The following is a 27,342-nucleotide window of genomic DNA, read 5'->3' on the forward strand; positions in this document are numbered from 1 at the left end:
GTGTGTGCATGTGTGTTGTGTGTGTATATGTATGTCTGTGTGTCAGTGGGTGTGTGTACTTACCGTCTGGGTTAGGGAAGAAGAATGGTCTATCATCGTCCTCCTCGTCTATCTTCATGTACTTGTAGAAGCCAAACCTGTCAGAGAGAGAGCACGAGAGCGAGAGAGACAGTTACACAGCAGTCTAACAATACCCCAACTTCTTTCTTGTCTGTTTTATATATTTTTATGTTTGTATTTCTCCATCTATGATTTTGAGAGTGGTTACATTTCTCCATCTTCATCCTTCCAAACCAAGTGACGGAGCAGGCATATTTCTCTGCTCTGCTTCCATCTGTGAATTACAATATAATAATCAACTGTACGTGGAAAATAGCCAACAGAACGTACTTCTCCAAGTAGATGGGTGACTCCCTGTAGAAACACTTGTTCTCTCTCTCCATGTGTGTCAGACGTGTAAAGTCATTGGGATAAATGAAGGACAGGTACACCTGAGGGAGAGACAAACAGGGACAAGTCAGTGAATAAAGACAGAACTAATAGATACAGTGCTAATAACATGTATGGGTAAATACTGATCAAGTGCAGGGTCCTGTTCATTAAGGCAAAGGTTTTGCAAAGGAAAAGGAAAGTCCAGGGTAGTCCCTTACTGTTTCAGTCTGTTTTTATCCGTTTGGTGCCTAATGAATATGACCCTGGTATTGCTTCCTCAAAAAATATGATATTTATCTGTCAATAATATTTTGGTGTAATGACACACTTTGACCAAAAGAGAACCCTAGAGGTTTGTTCAGAGCTGTCTTCAATACAGAAGAGGAAGAAGATAAGTTTTAAATCAATTTTTTTCGAGCTGAAAGATGATCGCCAGAGCTTACCCATGAATTTGCACAACAACGTAAGGCAATAAGTCATAGTCTTTGTCAAAGTATGACATATTTGGGCATGAAGTGATAATACCGAACTGCCCGCTTTGTGAAAATGTGTGCCAATGAGGTGTCTTTCCCTCTGAAATGACGTGGAAATTATTTGATCTATGTTTCAGGGCTGGGTTAAATTTTGAATGGTAGCACCCACCAGCATGGCATTGTTTATGAATCAGAAACACCTGCAGCATTTGAGAGTGGCGACTGAGCTGAGCAATATAATAGATCATCTTTGGCTATAGCAAACATGTTGGCAAAATGAAGATAGTTTACTCGGCCTTTTACCATTTACCAAATGGTCAGTTCTGGTGTACTTAATGCCTTTTGGTCCTAGACTTGGCGCTCCGGCGATTCTCTCAAGCTCTGTCAGGTTGGATGGGGAGCGTCGCTGCACAGCAATTTTCAGGTCTCTCCAGAGATGTTCAATCGGGTTCAAGTCCGGGCTCTGGCTGCGCCACTCAAGGACATTCAGAGACTTGTCCCGAAGCAACTCCTGTGTTGTCTTGGCTGTGTGCTTATTGTCTTTGTCCTATTGGAAGGTGAACCTTCACCCCAGTCTGAGGTCCTGAGCATCTCGATGCTGACTAGTCTCCAAGTCCCTGCCGCTGAAAAACATCCCCACAGCATGACGCTGCCACCACCATACTTCACCGTAGGGATGGTGCCAGGTTTCCTCCAGACGTGGAATGCCAAAGAGTTCAACCTTGGTTTCATCGGACCAGAGAATTTTGTTTCTCATGGTCTGAGAGTCCTTTATGTCATGTGCCTTTTACTGATGAGTGGCTTCCATCTGGCCACTCTACCATAAAGGCCTGATTGGTGGAGTGCTGCAGTGATGGTTGTCCTTCTGGAAGGTTCTCCCATCTTCACAGAGGAACACTGGAGCTCTATCAGAGTGACCATCGGGTTCTTTTTCACCTCCCTGACCAAGGCCCTTCTCCCCCGATTGCTCAGTTTGCCCGGGCGGCCAGCTCTAGGAAGAGTCTTGGTGTTTCCAAACTTCTTCCATTTAAGAATGATGGACTGAGTTCTTAGGGACCTTCAATGCTGCAGAAATATTTTGGTACCTTTCCCCAGATCTTGTGCCTCGACACAATCCTGTCTCGGAGCTCTACGGACAATTTTGTTCTGGCATGCGCTGTCAACTGTGGGACCAAATATAGACAGGTGTGTGCCTTTCCAAATCATGTTCAATCAATTTAATTTACCACATCTCAAGGATAATCAATGGAAACAGGATGCACCTGAGCTCAATTTCGAGTTTCATAGCAAAGGGTCTGCATACTTTTGTAAATAAGGTATTTCTGTTTGGTTTGTATCCTCCACAGATGTGAAATGTGTTGCAGGGGAGGCTCAGGCTTAAATGCCTGTTGCCATTTAGGGAATTTTAAACAGTGGGGAATGTGCTAAGTGAAGATTGTGTTTGTTTTTTATGATCATGTTTTGTAATTTAGTATTTTATTGAGTTTTGTATTGATGTGTGTTTTGTATTGCGTTGGGCTCATTTGAAAAAGAGACTTGGTCTCATTATGACACCCTGTTAAAATATATATATTAAAAAAATTATTTTTTATTTAACCAGGTAGGCTAGTTGGGAACAAGTTGTCATGTTCGTTTAGAGATGGATTGGACCAAGGTGCAGCGTGGTAAGCGTACATCATCAATTTATTAAATGAACACCAAAAACAAGAAAGAATAAACGACACGTAAAGTTTTGTAGCGCTAACACAGCAACTAACCAAAAACAAGATCCCACAAACTAAAGGAGGAAAAAAGGCTGCCTAAGTATGATCCCCAATCAGAGACAACGATAGACAGCTGCGTCTGATTGGGAAAAACTAGAATGCCCACCCAAATCACACCCTGACCTAACCAAATAGAGAAATAAAAAGGCTCTCTGAGGTCAGGGCATGACACAAGTTCTCATTTTCAACTGCGACCTGGCCAATATAAAGCAAAGCAGTGCAACAAAAACAACAACATAGAGTTACACATGGGATAAACAAAAGTACAGTCAATAACACAATAGAAAAATCTATACACAGTGTGTGGAAATGGAGTAAGGAGGTAAGGCAATAAATAGGCCATAGTAGCGAAGCAATTTAGCAAATTAACACTGGAGTGATAGATGTGTAGATGATGATGTGCAAGTAGAAAAACTGGTGTGCAAAAGAGCAAAAAAGTTAATAAAAACAATTTGGGGATGAGGTAGGTAGTTGGATGGGCTATTTACAGATGAGCTATGTACAGCTGCAGTGACAGAAAAGCTGCTCAGATAGCTGATGCTTAAAGTTAGTGAGGGAAATAAAAGTCTCCAGCTTCAGCGATTTTTGCAATTCGTTCCAGTCATTGGCAGCAGAGAACTGTAAGGAAAGGCGGCCAAAGCAGGTGTTGGCTTTGGGGATGACCAGTGAGATATACCTGCTGGAGCGTGTGCTACGGGTGGGTGTTGTTATGGTGACCAGTGAGCTGAGATAACGCTTTACCTAAGAGCTTTACCTAGCAAAGACTTATAGATGACCTGGAGCCAGTGGGTCTGGCGACAGATATGTAGCGAGGGCCAGCCAACGAGAGCATACAGGTCGCAGTGGTGGGTTGTATATGGGGCTTTGGTGACAAAACGGATGGCAATGTGATAGACTGCATCCAATTTGCTGAGCAGAGTGTTGGAGGCTCTTTTGTAAATGACATCGCCGAAGTCGAGGATCGGTAGGATAGTCAGTTTTACGAGGGTATGTTTGGCAGCATGAGTGAAGGAGGCTTTGTTGCGAAATAGGAAGCCAATTCTAGATTTAATGTTGGATTGGAGATGCTTAATATGAGTCTGGAAGGAGAGTTTACAGTCCAACCAGACACCTAGGTATTTGTAGTTGTCCACATATTCTAAGTCAGAACCATCCAGAGTAGTGTTGCTAGTCGGGCGGGTGGGTGTGGGCAGCGATCGGTTGAAGAGCATGCATTTAGTTTTACAAGTGTTTAAGAGCAATTGGACGCCACGGAAGGAGAGTTGTATGGCATTGAAGCTCGTTCGGAGGTTTGTTAACACAATGTCCAAAGTAGGGCCAGATGTATACAGAATGGTGTCGTCCGCGTAGAGGTGGATCAAGGAATCACCCACAGCAAGAGCGACATCATTGATATATACAGAGAAAAGAGTCGGCCCGAGAATTGAACCCTGGGGTACCCCATAGAGACTGCCAGAGGTCCGGACAACAGGCCCTCCAATTTGACACACTGAACTCTATCTGAGAAGTAGTTGGTGAACCAGGCGAGGCAGTCATTTGAGAAATCAAGGCTGTTGAGTCTGCCGATAAGAATACGGTGATTGACAGAGTCGAAAGCCTTGGCCAGGTCGATGAAGACGGCTGCGTCTTTTATCGATGGCGGTTATGATATCGTTTAGTACCTTGAGAGTGGCTGAGGTGCACCCGTGACCAGCTCGGAAACCGGATTGCACAGCGGAGAAGGTACGGTGGGATTCGAAATGGTCAGTGATCTATTTGTTAACTTGGCTATCAAAGACTTTAGAAAGGCAGGGCAGGATGGATATAGGTCTGTAACAGTTTGGGTCAAGAGTGTCCCCCCCTTTGAAAAGGGGGATGACTGCGGCAGCTTTCCAATCTTTAGGAATTTCGAACAATACAAAAGAGAGATTGAACAGACTAGTAATAGGGGTTGCAACAATGGCGGCAGATAATTTTAGAAAGAGAGGGACTAGATTGTCGAGCCGAACTGATTTGTACACGTCCAGGTTTTGCAGCTCTTTTGGAAAACATCTGCTATCTGGATTTGGGTGAAGGAGAAGCTGGGGAGGCTTGGGCGAGTAGCTGCGGGGGGTGCGGAGCTGTTGGCCGGGGTTGGGGTAGCCAGGAGGAAAGCATGACCAGCTGTAGAAAAATACTTATTGAAATGATCAATTATCATGGATTTATCGGTGGTGACAGTGTTTCCTAGCCTCAGTGCAGTGGGCAGCTGGGAGGAGGTGCTCTTATTCTCCATGGACTTTACAGTGTCCCATAATGTTTTGGAAAAGCTAGCCTTGGCTTTCCTAACTGATTGTGTGTATTGGTTCCTGAAAAGTTGCATATCGCGGGGACTATTCGATGCTAGTGCCGTACCCCACAGGGTGTTTTTGTGCTGTTCGAGGGAAGTCAGGTCTGGAGTGAACCATGGGCTGTATCTGTTCTTAGTTCTACATTTTTTGAAAGGGGCATGATTATTTAAGATGGTGAGGAAATTACTTTCAAAGAACAACCAGGCATCCTCTACTGACGGGATGAGGTCAATATCCTTCCAGGAAAGCCGGGCCAGGTCGATTAGATAGGCCTGCTCGCAGAAGTGTTTTAGGGGGCGTTTGACAGTGATGAGGGGTGGTCATTTGACCGTGAACCCATAATGGATGCAGGCAATGAGGCAGTGATCACTGAGATCCTGATTGAAAACAGCAGAGGTGTATTTGGAGGGTAAGTTGGTCAGGATAATATCTATGTGCCCTTGTTTACGGATTTAGGGTTGCACCTGGTGGGTTCCTTGATGAGATTGAGGGCATCTAGCTTAGATTGTAGGATGGCCGGGGTATTAAGCATATCCCAGTTTAGGTCACCTAACAGAACGAACTCTGAAGATAGATAAGGGGCAATCATTTCACATATGGTGTCCAGGGCACAGATGGGAGCTGAGGGGTGTCTATAACAGGCAGGAACAGTGAGAGACTTATTTCTAGAGAAATTCATTTTTATAATTAGAAGCTCAAACTGTTTGGGCATAGACCTGGAAAGTATAACAGAACTTTGCAGGCTATCTCTGCAGTATATTGCAACTCCTCCCCCTTTGGCAGTTCCAGCTTGACGGAAAATGTTGTAGTTGGGGATGGAAATCTCAGAATTTTTGGTGGCCTTCCTAAACCAGGATTCAGACATGGCAAGGACATCAGGGTTGGCAGAGTGTGCTAAAGCAGTGAGTAAAACAAACTTAGGGAGGAGGCTTCTGATCTTAACATGCATGAAACCAAGGCTTTTACGGTTACAGAAGTCAACAAATGAGAGAGCCTGGGGACACACAGGGCCTGGGTTAACCTCCACATCACCCGAGGAACAGAGGAGGAGTAGGACGAGGGTACGGCTAAAGGCTCTCAAATCTGGTCGTCAAGTGCGTTGGGGACGGAGAATAAAAGGAGCAGATTTCTGGGCGTGGTATGATAGATTCAGGGCATAATGTACAGACATGGGTATGGTAGGGTGCAGGTACAGTGGAGGTAAACCTAGGTAATGAGTGACAATAAGAGAGGTTGCATCTCTGGAGGCACTAGATATGCTAGGTGAGGTCACCCCATGTGTGGGAGGTGGGACAAAAGAGGTATCTGAGGCATGTTGAATGGGGCTAGGGGCTCCGCAGTAAAATAAAACAATGATAACTACCCTAAACAACAGTATACAAGGCATATTGACATTAGAGAGAGACATAAAGCGAGGCATAAAGCAATCACAGGTGTTGATTGGGAGAGCTAGCTAAGACAACAACGGGTAAGACAGCAACAGCTAATCAGACACACAGGGCCTGAGTTCGAAGGCTGGGGCCGACAGATAAACAAAATAAACAAAATGGAATACCGTGATTAATGAACAGTCCAGCAGGCACCAGCTATGTAGCCATGTGATCATAGGGTACAGTGAACAGCATAAGATGAAACAGGTAAGTCGTTACTACGCTAGCAAGCGGGAGACACGGCGTTCATAAAGTTAGCATGCCGGGGCTAGCAGAAGCGTCTTCACCGACGTCCGACAAAGGCCGGTTGAGGGCACATCGTACAGAATTACGTCGGCAGACCAGTCATGATGGATCGGCGGGGCTCCGTGTCGACAAAGGCTCCAGGCCAATTGGCAAAAGAGGTATTGTAGCTGGAGTAATTTAGTTTTCTAGCCGGGAGATGCGCCTGGCTCAAGGCTAACTGGTGCTAGCTTCGGGACAAGGGCGTTAGCCACTATAGTCACCCGGTAGCAGCTAGCTGGTTGCGATGATCCGATGCAAAGGGTCCAGAGCTTACGGCAGGAATCCAGCGATGTAGTGGCTTCTAGTCGTGTTAGTGAAGAGTCTGGGAGGCATCAGCTGTGTAGCCGAGTGATCATATTGTCCACTGAGCAGGCCGGGAGATGGGCCCGGCTCAAAGGCTAACTACGGGGCTGGGCCACTCGGTAGCAGCTAGCTAGCTGTGATGATCTGGAGTAATGGTGGAGAAAAGCAGTCCGATATACTCAGGGTTGATATTGTGTTGTGCAGACTGGCGGTTATTATCCAGGGTAAAAGCGGCTGGTGTCTGAGCTAGAGGTAAAGGCCGCTAGCAGTGGCTAATTAGCTGGTTAGCATCTGATGGCTAGCTGCTGATGGAGGTTCTAGCTATAAGGTCAAAAAATTAAATAAATTGCAGATCCATATCACATTGGGTGAGGCGGGTTGCCGGAAGGTACATTTAATTTAAAAATAATATATTTAAATATATACAAAAAAATATGAAAAAGGACAAAATTTACACGGGACAATTTTATTTTTATTTATCCTTTATTTTACCAGGTAAGTTGACTGAGAACACGTTCTCATTTGCAGCAACGACCTGGGGAATAGTTACAGGGGACAGGAGGGGGATGAATGAGCCAATTGTAAACTGGGGATTATTAGGTGACCGTGATGGTTTGAGGGCCAGACTGGGAATTTAACCAGGACACCGGGGTTAACACCCCTACTCTTACAATAAGTGCCATGGGATCTTTAATGACCTCAGAGAGTCAGGACACCCGTTTAACGTCCCATCCGAAAGACGGCACCCGACACAGGGCAGTGTCCCCAATCACTGCCCTGGGGCATTGGGATATTTTTTTTTAGACCAGAGGAAAGAGTGCCTCCTACTGGCCCTCCGACACCACTTCCAGCAGCATCTGGTCTCCCATCCAGGGACTGACCAGGACCAACCCTGCTTAGCTTCAGAAGCAAGCCAGCAGTGGTATGACAAACACGTCTGCACTGCTAAGCCATCTTGGAATGTAAAAAATCAAGGTTAATTAAAATAATTCATTGATATATAGCTAGCTAGCTTTCTGAAATGAAAACAGAGAGAACAAAGAATATAGCTACAGTGCCTTCAGAAAGTATTCACGCCCCTTGACTTTTTTCCACATTTTGTTGTAATACAAAGTGGGATTCAAATGGATTTAACTGACTTTTTTTTTGCCAACGATCTACACAAAATACTCTGAAATGTGAAAGAAACATTTGATTAAAATAAATTGTAATAATGGAAAATAAACTTGAATATATCTTGATTAGATAAGTATTCTGGGTAAGTCTCTAAGGGGCCGATCCCAATTTAGGAATTTATGCCTTTCCTACGCACACCTTCCCATGCACTTCTCAGTATTTGGTATTCAGACTTGCCTTATTCAGTCGCGTAACGCGCACTGCAGGTGTGGTTACCTTTCATGCTCTGAATAAAAATCATTCAACCGCTGAAAACTCTCCCACTTGATGGCCAAAATATTTTCTTGTGGACTTTTCATTCAATGGGGCTTTCAGTACATTCATCTTAAACCATCCCTTTACATATGGTGGTGCAACTTTAATTTAGTCGACAGACTCAATAGATGGTTCCCGAGAGCGGCTAATATTTAAGATGATAAAAATTGTCAAATAAAATGGAGAAAAGCCCGGGCATATAATAAAAACATTCTAAAGCGCATACATCAACTCGGCAGGTTCAGCCCCACAGACGCCTCTAGTTTAGGTCTCCAAACTTCATCCATGCAAATTATGAGGGCACACAATTAGAATTCTGAATAACGGCACACCTATTCATATCCTATTTCACTGTGGAGGAAGGGCTGCAATACATATCTTCCATATGGCTGGTTTCATAAGGAATAACCTAAAACAATTGCTGTGTGTATTTACAATCGCCTTCTCCAAATGGATTACTAATTTACCTAGCTCTTATGAATTTATGAATTACAGTGCATGGAGAATGCTGTTATTTCTATCGGAAAAAAATAAGTAGATGCTTTGTCCACTTGGAACCGGTAGGTTTGCTAGTCCTTATTCATGGTTTCCTCGCACGTAACAGTGGTGGAATTATTAGGGATTAAATCAAAGTCAGAATACGGTGTAATCTGTAGACACACCTCCGCCACACCTTCATATATGCATGGTCCACCTCAAATGAATAGAGGGTGAATAGCATGCTATTGTCATGACGTGGCCCTTTCTGGGTGTAGATCGTGGGAAATTCTGAATGGTACTCTGAAGTATCCATTCTAACCACCTACAACCACAAAAGACTTTGTAACTTCAATGAAAGTTAACCAGAGACTCTGATGAAGCCTACAGGACGATCAAGGAATCCAACAGAGAAGACAACAACGGCATACGAACGTAAATATATATACATTGCAATTATTCTCGAATGAGCGCCCGTTCATGTGCAAAGGATTAACATTTCAATTAATATAATTATAGACTGTGTGTAGTGAATCCATTTGTCTTTCCCGCTCTTTCTCAGTCAAACCCCTTTCCTTTTGTCTACCAAGCTGTCATATCAGCTTAGCCCACTAGGGACTTTCTATCATCGTTAGTAACCAATATCTACTGTTTGTTTGTTATTTATTTCTGTGATTATTTAGTTAGTAAATAAATAATTAAGCAAATTTGTATATTGCTGATTCATCATTTATGCTAGGATTCGTGCAGATAACCAATAATTTTATGATGTTCAGATGAGACTGATAGAAGGTAAAGAATAATTAATAATTGACTGCTATTGATATAAAAGATCTTCAGATCTTTAAGAGTGGATTTGGGAGATAGGCGCTTTATATACTTACTTATATACTTTATACATATTATTTTCCAAGTTGGCGTAGCAGTCAGATGTCCTTTGTCCTCGTCTTGTCCCGTGTATATATATTTGATATCTTTTTATCTTTTTCTTCACATATCTTTTAATATATTTTTTTCTAAAGACTCAACTTCAAAACACTCTCCTGCAACCCGCCTCACCAAATGTGGTGCGGATCTTTTTTTTTCAAAAGTATTATTCACCTCGTATCCGAAATCCACAACAGAAGTTAGCCAGCTCACTAGCTAACTAGCTCACTAGGTTATTCAGGTAACCACGGCTAGCGGTCATCAAGTAAACTTTAGCTCAGAAAGCTATCGCCAAGTTTTGTACAACGCGACTCAGACCAGAGCATACCTGACCTATTTTCTCTCCATATCCCCGGATTTCTACCACAAGCTCTTGCAGCTAACTAGCTGCTATTCGAGTGACTATTGGCTAACGTCGATTCCGGAGCAAACACCAATTATCCCGGAGCTAGCCAGCTGAAGAGTTCCATCAGCCACTCCTGGGCTACAATCACCTATCCGGACCCGTTTTACTGCTGATGCGGAGCCCCACCGGGCCTTCACGACTGGATTACCAACGTTATCTGCCCGAGGGAGTTATTCAACTGGCCCCTCCATCGCGACGTAACCTGAACGTCCATCTGCTAACTGCGGCCCGCTAATCGTTAGCTGTCTTGAGCATATCGGCTGCTATCTGAACAGGTCTATCGAACAATCTTCTTGGGTCACTATAACTATAACTATTTTGACAATTGGATTGGTCCCCTCTACCACACGGAACCCCACTAATCTACCGACGGAAACGCACAGTGTGGCCAAAAACAGACCTCCATCTTCTGCTAGCTTGCTACCCATGGCTCGGATAGCTGTCTGAATCGTGACCCCAACCAACCTCACTACTCACTGGACCCTTATGATCACTTGGCTAAGCATGCCTCTCCTTAATGTCACTATGCCTTGTCCATTGCTGTTCTGGTTAGTGTTTATTGGCTTATTTCACTGTAGAGCCTCTAGCCCTGCTCATTATACCTTATCCAACCCATCAGTTCCACCACCCACACATGCGATGACATCACCTGGTTTCAATGATGTTTCTAGAGACAATATCTCTCTCATCATCACTCAATGACTAGGTTTACCTCCACTGTATTCACATCCTACCATACTTTTGTCTGTACATTATTGTCACGCCCTGACCTGAGATATCTGTTTTCTTTATATTTTGGTTAGGTCAGGGTGTGACTAGGGTGGATTACGCTAGTTTTGTATTGTCTAGGGGTTTTGTATTGTCTCGGGGTTTTGTATGTCTAGGGTTTTGTAGGTCTAGGTATTTGTATGTTTATGGTGGCCTGATATGGTTCCCAATCAGAGGCAGCTGTTTATCGTTGTCTCTGATTGGGGATCATATTTAGGTAGCCATTTACCCTTTGGTGTTTGTGGGTTCTGTTCTATGTTTAGTAGCCTGTCTGCACTATTCATATTAGCTTCACGGTTCGTTGTGTTGTTTTGTTAGTTTGTTCAGTGTTCATTCTTTTAATAAATATAGAATGTACGCATACAACGCTGCGCCTTGGTCCGATTCATACGCCGAACGTGACAATTATACCTTGAAGCTATTTTATCGCCCCCAGAAACCTGCTCCTTTTACTCTCTGTTCCGGATGTCCTAGACATCCAATTTGAATAGCTTTTAGCTGTATCCTTATCCTACTCCTCCTCTGTTCCTCTGGCGATGTAGAGGTGAATCCAGGCCCTGCAGTGCCTAGCTCCACTCCTATTCCTCAGGCGCTCTCTTTTGATCACTTCTGTAACCGTAATAGCCTTGGTTTCATGCATGTTAACATTAGAATCCTCCTCCCTAAGTTTGTTTTATTCACTGCTTTAGCACACTCTGCCAACCCGGATGTCTTAGCCGTGTCTGAATCCTGGCTCGGAAGACCACCAATAACTCTGAAATTTCCATCCCTAACTTTAAAAATGCCTTACTCACCATCTTAAATAAGCATGCCTCATTCAAGAAATTTTGAACCAGGAACAGATACAGCCCTTGGTTCTCTCCAGACCTGACTGCCCTTAACCAACACAAAAACATCCTGTGGCGTTCTGCATTAGCATCGAACAGCCCCCGTGAAATGCAACTTTTCAGGGAAGTTAGAAACCAATATACACAGACATTTTGAAAAGCCAAGGCTAGCTTTTTCAAGCAAAAATTTGCTTCCTGCAACACAAACTCAAAAAAGTTTTGGGACATTGTAAAGTCCATGGAGAATAACAGCACCTCCTCCCAGCTGTACACTGCACTGAGGATAGGAAACTCTGTCACCACCGATAAATCCACTATAATTGAGAATATCAATAAGCATTTTTCTACGGCTGGCCATGCTTTCCACCTGGCTACCCCTACCCCGGTCAACAGCACTGCACCACCCACAGCCACTTTCCCAAGCCTTCCCCATTTCTCTTTCTCTTTCTCCTTCTCCCAAATCCAGTCAGCTGATGTTCTGAAAGAGCTGCAAAATCTGGACCCCCACAAATCAGCCGGGCTAGACAATCTGGACCCTTTCTTCCTAAAATTATCTGCCGAAATTGTTACAACCCCTATTAATAGCCTGTTCAATCTCTCTTTCGTGTCATCTGAGATTCCCAAAGATTGGAAAGCAGCTGCAGTTATCTCAGAGCCATTTGCAATGGTCGTTATAGCCTAATGCTAGCTAGCTAACATTGAACTTGGTTGGTTAGCTACCTGCAGATTCATGCAGGGTAGTAGCGCTATGAGTTGGGATTATGGTTCATTGTTTAGCTAACTAGCTACATGTCTGAACAAAAGACTCCACTATGCAAGTAACTATTTTAATAAAATGTTTATGATGTCACTGCGACAACTGTCGATAGACGTAGCTGGTAAATTCGCTCTGGCTATCTACTCCAATTTCAGAGCAATCTTGTCTAAGTGTGCCAGAGCGCAGAATAACTGACTCATTTACAAATGCTCAACACCCGTTGAACATGGCCGGTGTCAGTAAACGTTGGCAAAAAAGCGTAATTCAATTCTTGGCAGCAGGACAGTTGCAGTCACCAACGCTGTGGATAACATAAAAACAGCGTAACCAGCTCTGCTAGGGTGAGTAAAATGGTCAGAGTGAGCTGTTCTCTCATTTGTGTCTGGAAGTAGCTAGCAACCTAGCCAACGTTAGCCAGTTAGCTTGGGTGCTTGACTGCTGTTTTAACGCTCGGATCAACCCTACTTTTCGTCCAGAGCGACAAGTGTGCGCTCTGAACGCTCCGAGGGCAAAATACTCTGAATTTACGAACAGACAATCTGACAATGCTCTGAGTTTACGGAGGCCCAGAGCACACTCTGGCATTCCAGATTAAATTGACGAACACACCTGTAGTATAAGCCAGCTTTAAGTCTTGAAATATTTGGTTGTTTAGTACATAGTCTCACATGTGAATCCTTAAAGAGATGGGTGTGGCTAAAGCTTAAAAGGGTGTGAACGATGCTGAATGGGTGTAGACAAAGAAGAGCTCTCCAGTAGGCACCAAAATCATTCAAGGGCCATTTTCTCAAAAGTGAGGTTACAAGTTGATCAACTTTCAAAGCAGAATTACTTTCCCATTGTTCCTCAACCGTAGTGTATGATATACCATTTTCTAGCTCCGAGTCTCTATTTTTATCCAATGTAAAAAACACCATTTAAATGTTGCCACATAAGACTGCATTTGTCTCTGTGTGGCCTGAGGAGGCTAATCAGAATTCAGTGTAGTACTTCTCTGCTTTGTTCTAGGCTGAAGGTCATTTGAATATGAAGTGTAAGTCCTTGATGTGTGCTGCTCTAAACAGGTGATAGTGCAGGGCAGCATCCCAAATGACCCCCTATTCCCAATAGAGTGCAATAGGACTCTGGTCAAAGGTAGTGCACAATGTAGGGAGTATGTGCCATTTGGGACACACTCCTAATGACCCCACAGGGGTACTGATAATGAGCAACCCCCATTAACCTAGTATGAACACACACAAGTGTGTGTGCATATAAAAATGCATGGATACACACATCCACAAACACACACACACACACACGCATGCATATGCATTAACATACGTATATATGGACACACACACACACACACACATACACACACCCTATCTCTCTCACAAACAAACAAACAAACGCATACACACCCATTCATATCATGTTTCAAGTTCTCATGTTTCTAGCATGTTTCACAGGGAATACTCACACCCACACACAGACATGGCCACACACAGAAACGCGCACAATGTGTGACCGTCTGTCTTTTCTCCCAGGAGGGGTTACTCACAAAATGCCTTGATGGGTAAGTCCCCCCTAAATAGGTGGACATGCGGACACTCACGCGCACATGCACGCAGGAACGCACGCAGGCACGCACGTATGCATACACACACACCCACGCACAGAACTGGAGGGCTGACTTACAAACTGTAGGCCCTGGTATCTGGCTATGGGGAAGTCTTTGACGACGTAGGTAGGAGAGTAGAGACAGGCTGGCAGCACGTTCTCCAGACGAGATGCCTGGATCATAGGGGCTAGAGAGAAGGATGGAGGAGAGGAAGAGAGAGAGAGAGAGAGAAGACAGAGACTGCGTTCCACTGTCTATACTAGAATGCATACTCTAAAAATACTTTTCTGAACCAACACGTGCACTTCAATCACCCATTTCCATCTCTGACTGCTGATAGCTACTTTATTGAGGAAAAGGGTACATACTATGCCTGTGATATGTGGTTGTCCCACCTAGCTATCTGAAGATGAACTAACTGTAAGTCGCTCTGGATAAGAGCATCTGCTAATAGACTAAAATGTAAAAAAAACAATAATAATTATATTGCTTCATTGTAAGTGGCATGCTATATATGGATACTGGAGTAGAGCCATGATGGAGTTTCTTGAAAAAGGTGCTATACTATATACTTACTGCTATAGAAAGTGTCTCGGGGGTCTGGTTTGAGCATGTCCGCTCCGTGCTGGCTGCTGAAGTGACTGTGTTCTTGTGACTGTTCCTCTACTGAGGATGGTCTACTGTGACTGGCCAGGGTCTGAGGGATGTGGTCCACACTGTTCATCTTCAGACTGGATTCATCTAGGACAGAGAGAGAGAGAGAGAGAGAGAGAGAGGGAGAGAGAGTGAGAAAGAGGGGGAGAGAGCAAAATAGAGAGAGGGAGAGGGAGGGACGTACATAGGCACCTGCGCAATAGACCAAACGGAGCAGCTGCACCCCCACTTTCAAAACAGGGGTGTAATGTTTTAAGCTAGTCTGTATTCAAATAGATATGTCCGTGTTATATCATGATTAACCGATTGCAATTTTTGCTTCGCTCGTACGCACCACTGTTTTGATTCCGTGCAGTTAGAAAGCACTAGTTGCACCACTGGTGTTTAAAATGAAAAGCCACCTGCAAAATAAAATTGTTTATCTATTATTTTTTTGCTGTGTCCAGTGGTGTTGGTCCAATGGAGTTGTTACAAATAATTTTAGCTGTGCACCACAAGCACATTTATTGTATACTTTCAATTTGCCTGTAAGAACCATGATGAGCACGGCATGTCTGATTCGCTGTAGAGCAGATTCTGACTCTGAGTAGCCTTCCATCAGCCTACCAAAGGTTGCACCTGAGCAGGAAACTGCATGTCAGGTAGCTCACGGTCTGTCAATGAGTAGCTTGCAAGTAGATAGTGAGAAATAATCAGTAGTAATATTAAATATGTGAAATCTTTTTCATCCCCAAGCTTTACAGGCATTTAACACCATTCTGCATTTTTGCGATCTATTTTCCCAACTTAAATTGGCTAAATCACATTGTTAAAATGTTTACATTCAGTTACAAAAGTAACAGTCCTGGCTGGGCGACCTGGTCTCTGAGCATTACGTATTATTCTGTATGTAAATCTGAGACTCTCCATTCAGTGTGATGTGTTACATTTCGTATGGTATGTATTCAGTTGTGGATGTCCATCATCCATTAAGTATGATATGTTCCAAATTACAATTCGTATGATAAGTTACACATTTGCAAAATGTACAACATCTTACAAATTTGCTAAACATATGATATGTTCCAATTAGTTGTGAGTAACGTTAACTAGGTGGCTAGGTGCATAACGCTAACGTGGGGTTAGGGTTAAGGTTAGATTAAAGGGTTAAGGTTAGGGGAAGGCTTAGGGTTAAGGTTAGCGTTAGGGGAAGGGTTAGCTAAAATGCTAAGTTGCATAGTAGCTCAAAAGTAGAAGCGGTTGAAAAGATGGCAATTAGCTAAAATGCTAAATTTTCCTGTGATGAGATTCGAACACGAAACCTTTGGGTTGCTAGACATTTGCCTTATACATAATGCCAAAATATGCAGGGTGTATATGAGTAGCTCGTGATTTTTTTAGGTTGTTGTATGAAGTATCCTTAATGAAACAAAATGTTGGAAACCCCTGCTCTACCGCAAACTGTTCAAATATGTTGCAGATTTGGGGCCACAATTTATGGATATATATAGCTGCCAAAAAAAATCACATTTGATAATGATAAATTATGGCCGAGAGCCAGTGAGACCTGAAACGAACTAACCCAGCTCGGGGTCGGGCTCAGCAAACCAATGGCAAGTGGCTATACAAGTAAGCACCTAGAGACGCAGCTGACAGACTAGTGGGTTTGAGAGACGCTGGACATAAGGCAATTTTTTTAACGACCGCGACTGCCTGCCGTGTCTACAAACCAATGACTGTATACAGTGGCAAGAAAAAGTATGTGAACCCTTTGGAATTACCTGGATTTCTGCATAAATTGGTCATCAAATGGGATCTGATCTTCATCTAAGTCACAACAATAGACAAACATAGTGTACTTAAACTAATAACACACAAATTATTGAATACATAATTTAAACATTCACAGTGTAGATTGCAAAAAGTATGTGAACCTCTAGGCTAATGACTTCTCCAAGATTAAGTTTTGCCACATTGAAATATACCAATAAAAAAAAATCTAAACACAACATGTAAAGTACTGGTTCCATGTTTCATGAGCTGAAATAAAAGATCCCAGAAATGTTCCATAAGCACAAAAATCGTATTTCCTTCAAATTTTTTGCAGATATTTGTTCACATCCCTGTGCGACGAGATCGGAGATGTCTTGCCCTATAAAAAACACACAAAATTTGAGTTTGATATTCACAAGAAGCATTGCCTGATGTGAACCATGCCTCGAACAAAAGAGATCTCAGAAGACCTAAGATTAAGAATGGTTGACTTGCATAAAGCTGGAAAGGGTTACAGAAGTATCTCTAAAAGCCTTGATGTTCATCAGTCCACAGTAAGACAAATTGTCTATAAATGGAGAAAGTTCAGCACTGTCGCTTCCGTCTGCAAAGATGACTGTAAGAGCACAGCGCAGAATGCTCAATGAGGTTAAGAAGAATCCTAGAGTGTCAGCTAAAGAACATGCTAACATCTCTGTTGACGAGTCTACGATACATAAAACACTAAACAAGAATGGTGTTCATGGGAGGACTCCACGGAAGAAGCCACTGCTGTCCAAAAAAAACATTGCTGCACGTCTGAAGTTTGCAAAAGAGCACCTGGATGTTCCACAGCGCTACTGGCAAAATATTCTGTGGACAGATGAAACTACAGTTGAGTTGTTTGGAAGGAACACACAACACTATGTGTGGAGAAAAAAAGGCACAGCACACCAACATCAAAACCTCATCCCAACACTAAAGTATGGTGGGAGGAGCATCATGGTTTGGGGCTGCTTTGCTGCCTCAGGGCCTGGACATCTTGCTATCATCGATGGAATAATTAATTCCCAAGTTTATCAAGACATTTTGCAGGAGAATGTTAGGCTATCTATCCGCCAATTGAAGCTCAACAGACATTGGGTGATGCAACAGGACAACAACCCAAAACACAGAAGTAAATCAACAACAGAATGGCTTCAACAGAAGAAAATACGCCTTCTGGAGTGGCCCAGTCAGAGTCCTGACCTCAACCCGATGGGGATGCTGTGGCATGACCTCAAGAGAGCAGTTCACACCAGACATCCCAAGAATATTGCTGAAGTGAAACAGTTTTGTAAAGAGGAATGGTTCAAAATTCCTCCTGACCGTTGTGCAGGTCTGATCCGCAACTACAGAACACGTTTGGTTGAGGTTATTGTTGCCAAAGGAGGGTCAACCAGTTATTTAATCCAAGGGTTCATATACTTTTCCCACCCTGCATTATGATTGTTTACACGGTGTGTTCAATAAAGACATGAACATGTATAATTGTTTGTCTGTTATTAGTTTAAGCAGACTGTGTTTGTCTATTGTTGTGACCTAGATGAAAACCAGATCAAATTTGATGACCAATTCATGTAGAAATCCAGGTATTTCCAAAAGGTTCACATACTTTTTCTTGCCACTGTACATGAATATACAAAGCCATTGGTCACGTGACACCATTCATTCCTATGGGAAGACTAAATAGCGCATTGAAGTCGGTTAAGATGGCGTCTCATGGAGATTTAACATGTGCAGTTTGATCTACTCCAGGTAGTGACGTTGAAGTCTAGCTCAGTGCTGCCCCCTCTCATTGAGTAACTCAAGTTGAAGGCCGACCCGGGATACTGCAGGCTGTCATTAGCAACTAAATTAACTTTAATAACCAGTTGTGCACTCATTCTACAAGAGTCAAGGTTTATTTTTGGGGGGGAGGGGGGGGGGGGGGTTGTAGCAGGGGAGAACAACTGCCCTCTCTCATTGAAGCCACGGAAGTTCAAGACCAACCGTTCTTAATTAATCTTTGTGTAAATATTTTTTGTAACTTGATGTTATAGCCGCTTATACTGTAGATATGGCTAGTTGGCTAGCTGCCGGCAGAGACTTCGATTAGTATTGCAGTAACGTTAAATGGCTCTGGCTAGTGTTAGCCAGCTAGCTAGTTAGCTGGCTCGAAGGATGAAGTAAGAAGCGAGCGTAAAAACGGAGCCTGACCTCAGCAGGGGCAAGATATACGCTACTCAATTCTAATCATGACATTGCTTTACAGAGAGTACTAGTGAAACACAGACAGTGGTGAGGCCGAGGCAGGCTGCAATGCATGCAGAAGAGACACAGAGAGAGGAAGCAAGCAGGGAGAGAGGTTGTGACATTGGTTCCCAAACTTGGGATCGGGGCCCCATCTGGGGTCCCCTGAGAAAATCTGTGCTAATCTTAGCAAACAAATGAAGAACTTTACAAAAGAAGAAGACATGTTTCAATATGAACATCTCCCCGTGACCGATCTTATAGGGCTACATTGAACTGCAAACAATACGGTTCTAAAAATGTCATACGCTTTTGTTTATATTCAGTGGTTGCTTGTCTTATCCCGGTTTCCCATTACGTCACTGGGTATTGTCATTATAGCAAACCTTGGATCTCGATTAGGTGTTGGGTTGACGAGAAGAGAAGAGACGAGAAGAGGCAAGGAAAGGAGACGCAAGATGAGGAAAGGAAAGGAGAGATGGACGAGAGGAGAAGAAAAGAGAGGTGAGACGAGAGGGTATGGTTAAACCAATCAATGGTGTGCAGGAAGGAGTGAGTGCCAGTGGTTTATAGAGTGTCAGTAGCAAGGCCTGAGATGAGGAATGCTTTATAATTAACAGGGCAGCCCAAGTCGTTTTTTTAATCCCAAATGGGATTGTGGGTAAAGCAGAGTGGTACTGTATGAAGCATTTTCCCGATGGAGAAAGTAAGAGAAAATGTGTGTGTGTGTGTGTGACAGAGACAGAGAGACCCAAGGAAGAGTAGCTGTTGGTAAAGGATTAGCTTTATTAAATAAATTAATCAATGCAAAAAGCTGGCAGGTGTCCCCCCACCTCCTGCTTGGTTCACCTGCTCTTGGCACCATGTGCTGAAGGGCAGGTTCAGGGAGTGTGTGTGTGTTTGGAGGATTTTGGACTGAGGAATAGAGCTGGATGAGAAAGGATTGGCAAGAGAGAGTTCACATTGAGTTGAGGATCAGTTTCAGAGCCGGAGAGTGACTTCAGTGTGTGTTTGTGCTGCATACTGTAACAGCTGGGCCCTTCCTGAGCCAAGAAGAAGCAGTGGAAAAAATCTGTAGGGCACTTCATTAAGTTTGCACCAACGACACGCACAAACGCACACCTCCCTTATCACTTATTTGATGGAGCGGTCAGAATGGAGAGGGTTAAACATGATGCCAGCCTCTGACATCATGGTTACCAAGTGAACTGTTGCTAGGCAACAATCTGCCTCTGAGACCCAGTAATGCGTAACTTGTTAATTATCGTTAATGATCATGAGGTCATAGATTCATCAACCTTCCATTACAACGCTGGAATAAAGTGTTTTCATATGGGGTGTTGAGTTTCAAATGTGTTAAAATGAAAGTATTCATAGGATTGGACATCTTTGGACATCCATTGTGACACTCGATGCTTCTAAGGGGGCCAAGGGACAGTAACATACTCTGTTTCACGGAATCATGGCTCTATCCAGATATACTGTCCACATCCATACAGCCAGCAGGGTTCTCTGTACATCATGGGGACAGGAAGAAAGAACTCTCGGGGAAAAAGAAAGGCATAGGTATATGTTTCATGATTAACTACTCATGGTGTGGTTGTGGTAATGTACAGGAACTCAGGTCCAATTGTTCTCCCAATATGGAATAACTCACTATCAAATGCCGACAGCATTACCTCCAGAGATAATTCTCTTCATTCATCGTCACGGCCGTGTATACTTGACTTTTTCCACATTTTTCTACGTTACTGCCTTATTCTAAAATTGATTGAAAAGTTTTTTTTCCTCATCAATCTACACACAATATCCCATAATTAAAAAGCAAAAACAGGTTTTTAGACATTTTTGCCCAAAAATTAAATAAATAAATATATATCGTAAATGTCACATTTCCGTAAGTATTCAGCCCCTTTACTCAACACTTTGTTAAAGCACCTTTGGCAGCGATAACGGCATCGAGTCTTCTTGGGTATGACGCTACAAGCTTGGCATACCTGTATTTGGGGAGTTTCTGAGGTTGAAGGAATTGTCGTAGAGCTCCGAGACAGGATTGTGTCGAGGCACAGATCTGGGGAAGGGTACCAAAACATTTCTGTAGCATTGGATGTCCCCGAGAACATAGCGGCCTCCATCATTCTTAAATGGAAGAAGTTTGGAAACACCAAGACTCTTCCTAGAACTGGTCGCCCGGGCCGAAGTGAGCAATCGGGGGAGAAAGCCTTTGGTCAGGGAGGTGACCAAGAACCCGATTGTCACTTTGACACATTTCCAGAGTTCCTCTGTGGAGATGGGAAACATTCCAGAAGGACATCCATCTCTGCAGCAGTTCACAAATATGTCCTTTATGGTAGAGTGGCCAGAGGAAGTCACTCCTCAGTATTAGGCGCATGATGGCCTCCCGAGTGATGCAGCGGTCTAAGGCACTATCTTTGGCCTGAATGACAAGCATCACATCTGATGGAAACCTAGCACCATTCCTACGGTGAAGCATGGTGGTGGCAGCATAATGCTGTGGGTATGTTTTTCAGCTGCAGGGACTTGGAGACTAGTCAGGATCTAGGCAAAGATGAACAGAACAAAGTACAGAGAGATCCTTGATGAAAACCTGCTCCAGAGTGCTCAGGATCTCAGACTTGAGTGAAGATTCACCTTCCAACATGACATCTACCCCAAGCACACAGCCAAGACAACGCAGGAGTGGCTTCGGGACAAGTCTCTGAATGTCCTTGAGTGGTCCAGCCGGCACCTGGACTTCAACCCGATCTAACATCTCTGGAGAGACCTGAAAATAGCTTTGCAGGTGTGCCAAGCTTGTAGCATCATACTTAAGATGACTCGAGGCGGTAATCGCTGCAAATGGTGTTTCAACAACGTACTGACTAAAGAGTCTGAATACTTATGTAAATGTGTTTTCTGTTTTTTATTTTAATACATTTGCTACAATTTCTACAAACCAGTTTTTGCTTTTTCATTACGGGGTATTGTGTGTAGATTGATGGGGAAAAAATTACTTTTAATTCATTTTAGAATAAGGCTGTAATGTAATAAAATGTGGAAAATGTTAAGGGGTCTGAATACTTTCCAAATGCACTGTATATTTATTTTCCACACTCTGACATTGCTCGTCCTAATATTTTAATATTTCTTAATTCCTTTCATTATATTTTTGTGGGATTTGTGTGCATTGTTTTGTATAGTTCGGTATTACTGCACTGTTGGAGCTAGGAACACAAGTGATAATATCTGCAAAACATGTGAACGCAACCAATACAATTTGGTTTGATTTGAAGAGGATTATGTAAGACATTGGAAAAATGTGATGGAATGGAAAGTAGCTGTGTTTCTGTCTAAGTTAGTCAAACTTAACCATGGGTGAAAAACTGTAGTTGTGTGTGTCCATGATAGAGAATCTTTTGGAAGATTGTGATGCAAAAGATTCCATGAATCTATGTCTGTGTCCCAAATGTCACCCTAATCCCCATATCGTGCACAAATTTTGCCCAGGGCCAATCGGGCTCTGGTCAATAGTAGTGCTCTATATAGGGAAGAGGGTGCCTTTCGGGACGCAGGCCACGTTTCGATTATTGAATGTTTACGAGAGATTTAAGTCCATTCCTCCGGTATGTCCCAAAATTACAGCAGTGTAGAAATCAAAGGATGGTGGAAAGAAATGAAAGATAAAGAAATGGAAATTGAGAGGGACCTCATTGAATAGATCATAGCTTAGATTCTTGCCATCTCTCTGTCCCTCCATCACATCACCATAGAGATTATACGTAATGTTGTCAAGCAATTCTCCTGTGTTTATGTCACCCTGGTCTCTATGGTAAGAAAGGGGTCAGTGTTGTGTTTCCCTGTGTCCAAAATGTGTTCTTACAACAAACAAAAAAAATTGAACTTGAGCCTCATATGTTTATGAAAGGCATTCACCCGAATGACATCAACAATATGGCAGCCATTTGGGGGTAGCCCAGCCCGGTATTCGAAAACCCGGAACCAGTGACTGTCATTCCATCACCTGAGCCATTATGCCAGAGCTCCAATCCTCTTGCAAGGTTGGGCTAAGGTTGTTACAAAATGATGGACACAAACATGAAACACAAGACTTCCTGATATAGTATTTCTAGTCCATTGGTCCAGAGTGAAGGGACTGCACTTTGTTCCTTAGGTCTGCCTTCCTGTCTGCTGTGAAACAACAGGGCAGTGGAGCCTGGAATAGCATCTGTGCTCCCATCTACCTCTGTCACCCTAATCAACCCCAGGGAGCTGTGTGTGTGTGTGTGTGTGTGTGTGTGTGCGTGTGTGTGTGCCTGTGTGCGTGTGTGCGAGAGAGAGAGAGTGTGTGTGTGTGTATACCACAACCACAATGAAAGCAGCAAGACTCGTTCTTTCGCCATTGGGTAGATATGTGCCTAAGGGGAACTTCTAGCCAGAGCATTACGGCCAGAGCCAACCAAAAAACAACAAACCCAGCTTACCTGTGTAGAGGGAAATGTAGGCAGAATCGATGACCTCATACTTCAGACCTGGCAGGAATGGACGCCACTGAAAGAGAGGAGAGAGAGAGAGCAGGTGAGACAGACAGCTTGAACGTACAATTTTACTTCATGTGACATAGGCTGCGTCCCAAATGGCATTGCAAAGGGCCCTGGTCAAAAGTAGTGCACTATATAGGAAATGGGTGCAATTTGGGATGCAGCCATAGTACAAGACTTGCCCTGTTCATTCTCACACTCAGTAGTACTTATGTAAAGATGGATTCAGGGGAGGAGAGGAGAAGAGAAAAAGGAGAAGAGGGGATGAGAGGTGAGGAGGGGAGGGGAGGGGAGGAAAGTCTGAACCCCTGTCTTATCTCAGAACAGGGGGGAAGTGTTGCTGGTTCGAATACCCGAGCCGACTATGCGAAAATCTGTTCAAGGCACTTAACCCTAATTTGCTCAAGGGGTGCCGTACCACTATGGCTGGCACTGTAAAACCCAACACCTACCCGGCATATGTGACCATAAAAAATAAATAAAATTACCCTCAAACTTCAAGCGTCACTATGCCCAGAGGTCTCCCATTACCAGAAAGAGGGAGAGGGAGAGATGCAGAGGAGAGACAGAGATGGATGCAGAGGAGTCGCAGAGAAAAACAAAGGATAGAAAACCAGACAGAAGTATCGATAGACACGGAAAGATAAAGAGGGATTAAGAATGGCGGGGGCAACAAAAGAGAGAAGAAGTACAACAGTGGGAGAAAGAGGCAGACAGACCAAAATGAGGAGACAAAGTAGAGCAAGCAAGGAGTGCTTGGTTGGTGTGTGAATCCTGTGCTTGGGTAATACGCAGAGTGCTTGCAGCAGCACATACAGAGGCTGCGTCCCAAATGGTACCCTATTCCCTATATATTCCCATCTGGTAAAAGGTAATGCATTATATAGGGAATAAGGAGTCATTTGGGACACAGACAGACAGAGAGAGAGAGAGACAGGCTACAATCATTTTAAAGAGATTCTGAATTTACCAAGTCACGTCTGGTTACAAGCAGTGTATTCATGGGAGGCACGTCATTTTCTACATTTATTTCATTCATTTTTATAACTTTTATGTCATCAGGGGATACCCTTTGAGACCAGGGGCTCCTTTTTAAAGCTGCCCTGACCACAGCAATAGAACAGTACAAAATGATCACTAACAAAGATACAAATAAATACAAAAAACTATAAAGAAATAGAAGTTTCAACATTACAACCACAACAATCTCTTCTTTCAATCAAAACAACAGCAGCCCGTCTGGTGTTCAACCTTCCCAAGTTCTCTCACGTCACCCCGCTCCTCCACTCTCTCTACTGGCTTCCAGTTGAAGCTCGCATCCGCTACAAGACCATGGTGCTTGCCTACGGAGCTGTGAGGGGAACGGCACCTCCGTACCTTCAGGCTCTGATCAGGCCCTACACCCAAACAAGGGCACTGCGTTCATCCACCTCTGGCCTGCTCGCCTCCCTACCTCTGAGGAAGTACAGTTCCCGCTCAGCCCAGTCAAAACTGTTCGCTGCTCTGGCACCCCAACGGTGGAACAAACTCCCTCACGACGCCAGGTCAGCGGAGTCAATCACCACCTTCCGGAGACACCTGAAACCCCACCTCTTTAAGGAATACCTAGGATAGGATAAAGTAATCCTTCTAACCCCCCCCCCCTTAAAAGAGTTAGATGCACTATTGTAAAGTGGTTGTTCCACTGGATATCATAAGGTGAATGCACCAATTTGTAAGTCGCTCTGGATAAGAGCGTCTGCTAAATGACTTAAATGTAAATGTAAATGTTTTGGGCTCCGGAGTGGCGCAGCGGTCTAACACCGTACCCAAACAGGCCGCGTGCTTGCGGCATCATGCGCCATTATGCGCAAATAGATGTTGTCCCCCCCACAACAAACACGATCACGACACGCAGGTCTGAACCAATTATATTAATTTGGGGACAGGTCGAAACGCATTTAACATTTATGGCAATTTAGCTAGCTAGCTTGCAGTTGCTAGCTAACTTGTCCTATTTAGCTAGCTTGCTGTTGCTAGCTAATTTGTCCTGGGATATAAACGTTGAGTTGTTATTTTACCTGAAATGCACAAGGTTCTGTGCTCCGACAATTAATCCACACATAAAATGGTCAATCGTTTCTAGTCATCTCTCCTCCTTCCAGGCCTTTTTCTTCTTTGGACATTATATGGTGATTGGCATCTAACTTTCTGTTACCATGATGACCGACCGAACTCAGTTCATCTTTTAATCACCCAGGTGGGTATAACTAACGAGGAGATGGCACGTGGGTATCTGCTTCTATAAACCAATGAGGAGATGGGAGAGGCAGGACTTGCACCGAGTTCAGCGTCACGAATAGAACAGACTTATTTTTTGCGCTTGGCAACGCAGACGCTCATTGGCACCTGCCAGCAGTGTGGGTGCAATAATAGAATAACATGTATGCTTAAATTTATATAAGCAACACGAGCGGTGTGGTCAGCATGCAAGGCACTACATCTCAGTGCTTGAGGCATCACTACAGACACTGTGGTTCGAATCCAGGCTGTATCACAACTGGCCGTGATTGGGAGTCCCATAGGGCGGAGCACAATCGGCCCAGCGTCGTCCGGGTTTGGTCGGTGTAGGCCGTCATTGTAAATAAGATTTTGTTCTTAACTGACTTGCCTAGTTAAATAAAGGTTCAATAATAGTAAAAACAGTAAAAACTGCAACTCTCATTATACCCATCTTATACTACAGTCTTAAACTGCTCTGGCGGCACCAGGGAATCAAGATGCAAGGAGTTCTGCAGACTATTCCAAGAAAACTGAAAGCAGATCTACCTAGATTGGTACGGACTAGTAGAACATTGAGAGTTAACCATCCCTGTGAATGGGTTTGGTGTCTCATATTTTACGTGGGTTGGAAGATTTTTCCAGCAGAGCTTTGTAAACAAAAAGGGAGTAATGAAGTGATCTACAAGAATTTAGTGAGGACCAGCCAACCGTCTGATACAGGATGCAGTGATGCGTATTAAACCTGTCACCTGTGATAAGGCCAAGTGTGCTATGGTAGACAGCATCCAAAAGTTTTAGAGCAGTGTCTGCTGAATTTTGATAAATGGTTTCACCATAGTCTAAAACTGGCAGGAGAAGTTGATTGTACATTTACATTACATTTAAGTCATTTAGCAGACGCTCTTATCCAGAGCGACTTACAAATTGGTGCATTCACCTTATGATATCCAGTGGAACAACCACTTTACAATAGTGCATCTAACTCTTTTAAGGGGGGGGGGGGGGTTAGAAGGATTACTTTATCCTATCCTAGGTATTCCTTAAAGAGGTGGGGTTTCAGGTGTCTCCGGAAGGTGGTGATTGACTCCGCTGACCTGGCGTCGTGAGGGAGTTTGTTCCACCATTGGGGTGCCAGAGCAGCGAACAGTTTTGACTGGGCTGAGCGGGAACTGTACTTCCTCAGAGGTAGGGAGGCGAGCAGGCCAGAGGTGGATGAACGCAGTGCCCTTGTTTGGGTGTAGGGCCTGATCAGAGCCTGAAGGTACGGGGGTGCCGTTCCCCTCACAGCTCCGTAGGCAAGCACCATGGTCTTGTAGCGGATGCGAGCTTCAACTGGAAGCCAGTGGAGAGAGCGGAGGAGCGGGGTGACGTGAGAGAACTTGGGAAAGTTGAACACCAGACGGGCTGCGGCGTTCTGGATGAGTTGTAGGGGTTTAATGGCACAGGCAGGGAGCCCAGCCAACAGCGAGTTGCAGTAATCCAGACGGGAGATGACAAGTGCCTGGATTAGGACCTGCGCCGCTTCCTGCGTGAGGCAGGGTCGTACTCTGCGAATGTTGTAGAGCATGAACCTACAGGAACGGGTCACCGCCTTGATGTTAGTTGAGAACGACAGGGTGTTGTCCAGGATCACGCCAAGGTTCTTAGCACTCTGGGAGGAGGACACAATGGAGTTGTCAACCGTGATGGCGAGAT

At 43.9% G+C, this 27,342-nt stretch overlaps 1 protein-coding gene across 1 annotated transcript in view; it reads right to left on the reverse strand.

The window, feature by feature from the left end:
- Positions 1–27,342, reverse strand: part of b4galnt4a (beta-1,4-N-acetyl-galactosaminyl transferase 4a) — a 449,845-nt gene that overhangs the window by 14,126 nt on the left and 408,377 nt on the right. The window contains exons 9-13 of the mRNA XM_071326839.1: positions 23,329–23,395; positions 14,768–14,932; positions 14,269–14,378; positions 391–491; positions 64–137 (exon numbers count right to left, since the gene is read on the reverse strand). Coding sequence (XP_071182940.1) covers positions 64–137; positions 391–491; positions 14,269–14,378; positions 14,768–14,932; positions 23,329–23,395 — 517 coding nt within the window. The remainder of the gene's footprint in view (positions 1–63; positions 138–390; positions 492–14,268; positions 14,379–14,767; positions 14,933–23,328; positions 23,396–27,342) is intronic.

The sequence above is a fragment of the Salvelinus alpinus genome, chromosome 9 (genome assembly GCF_045679555.1).
Source record: "Salvelinus alpinus chromosome 9, SLU_Salpinus.1, whole genome shotgun sequence".
In the NCBI taxonomy this organism is placed as follows: Eukaryota; Metazoa; Chordata; class Actinopteri; order Salmoniformes; family Salmonidae; genus Salvelinus; species Salvelinus alpinus.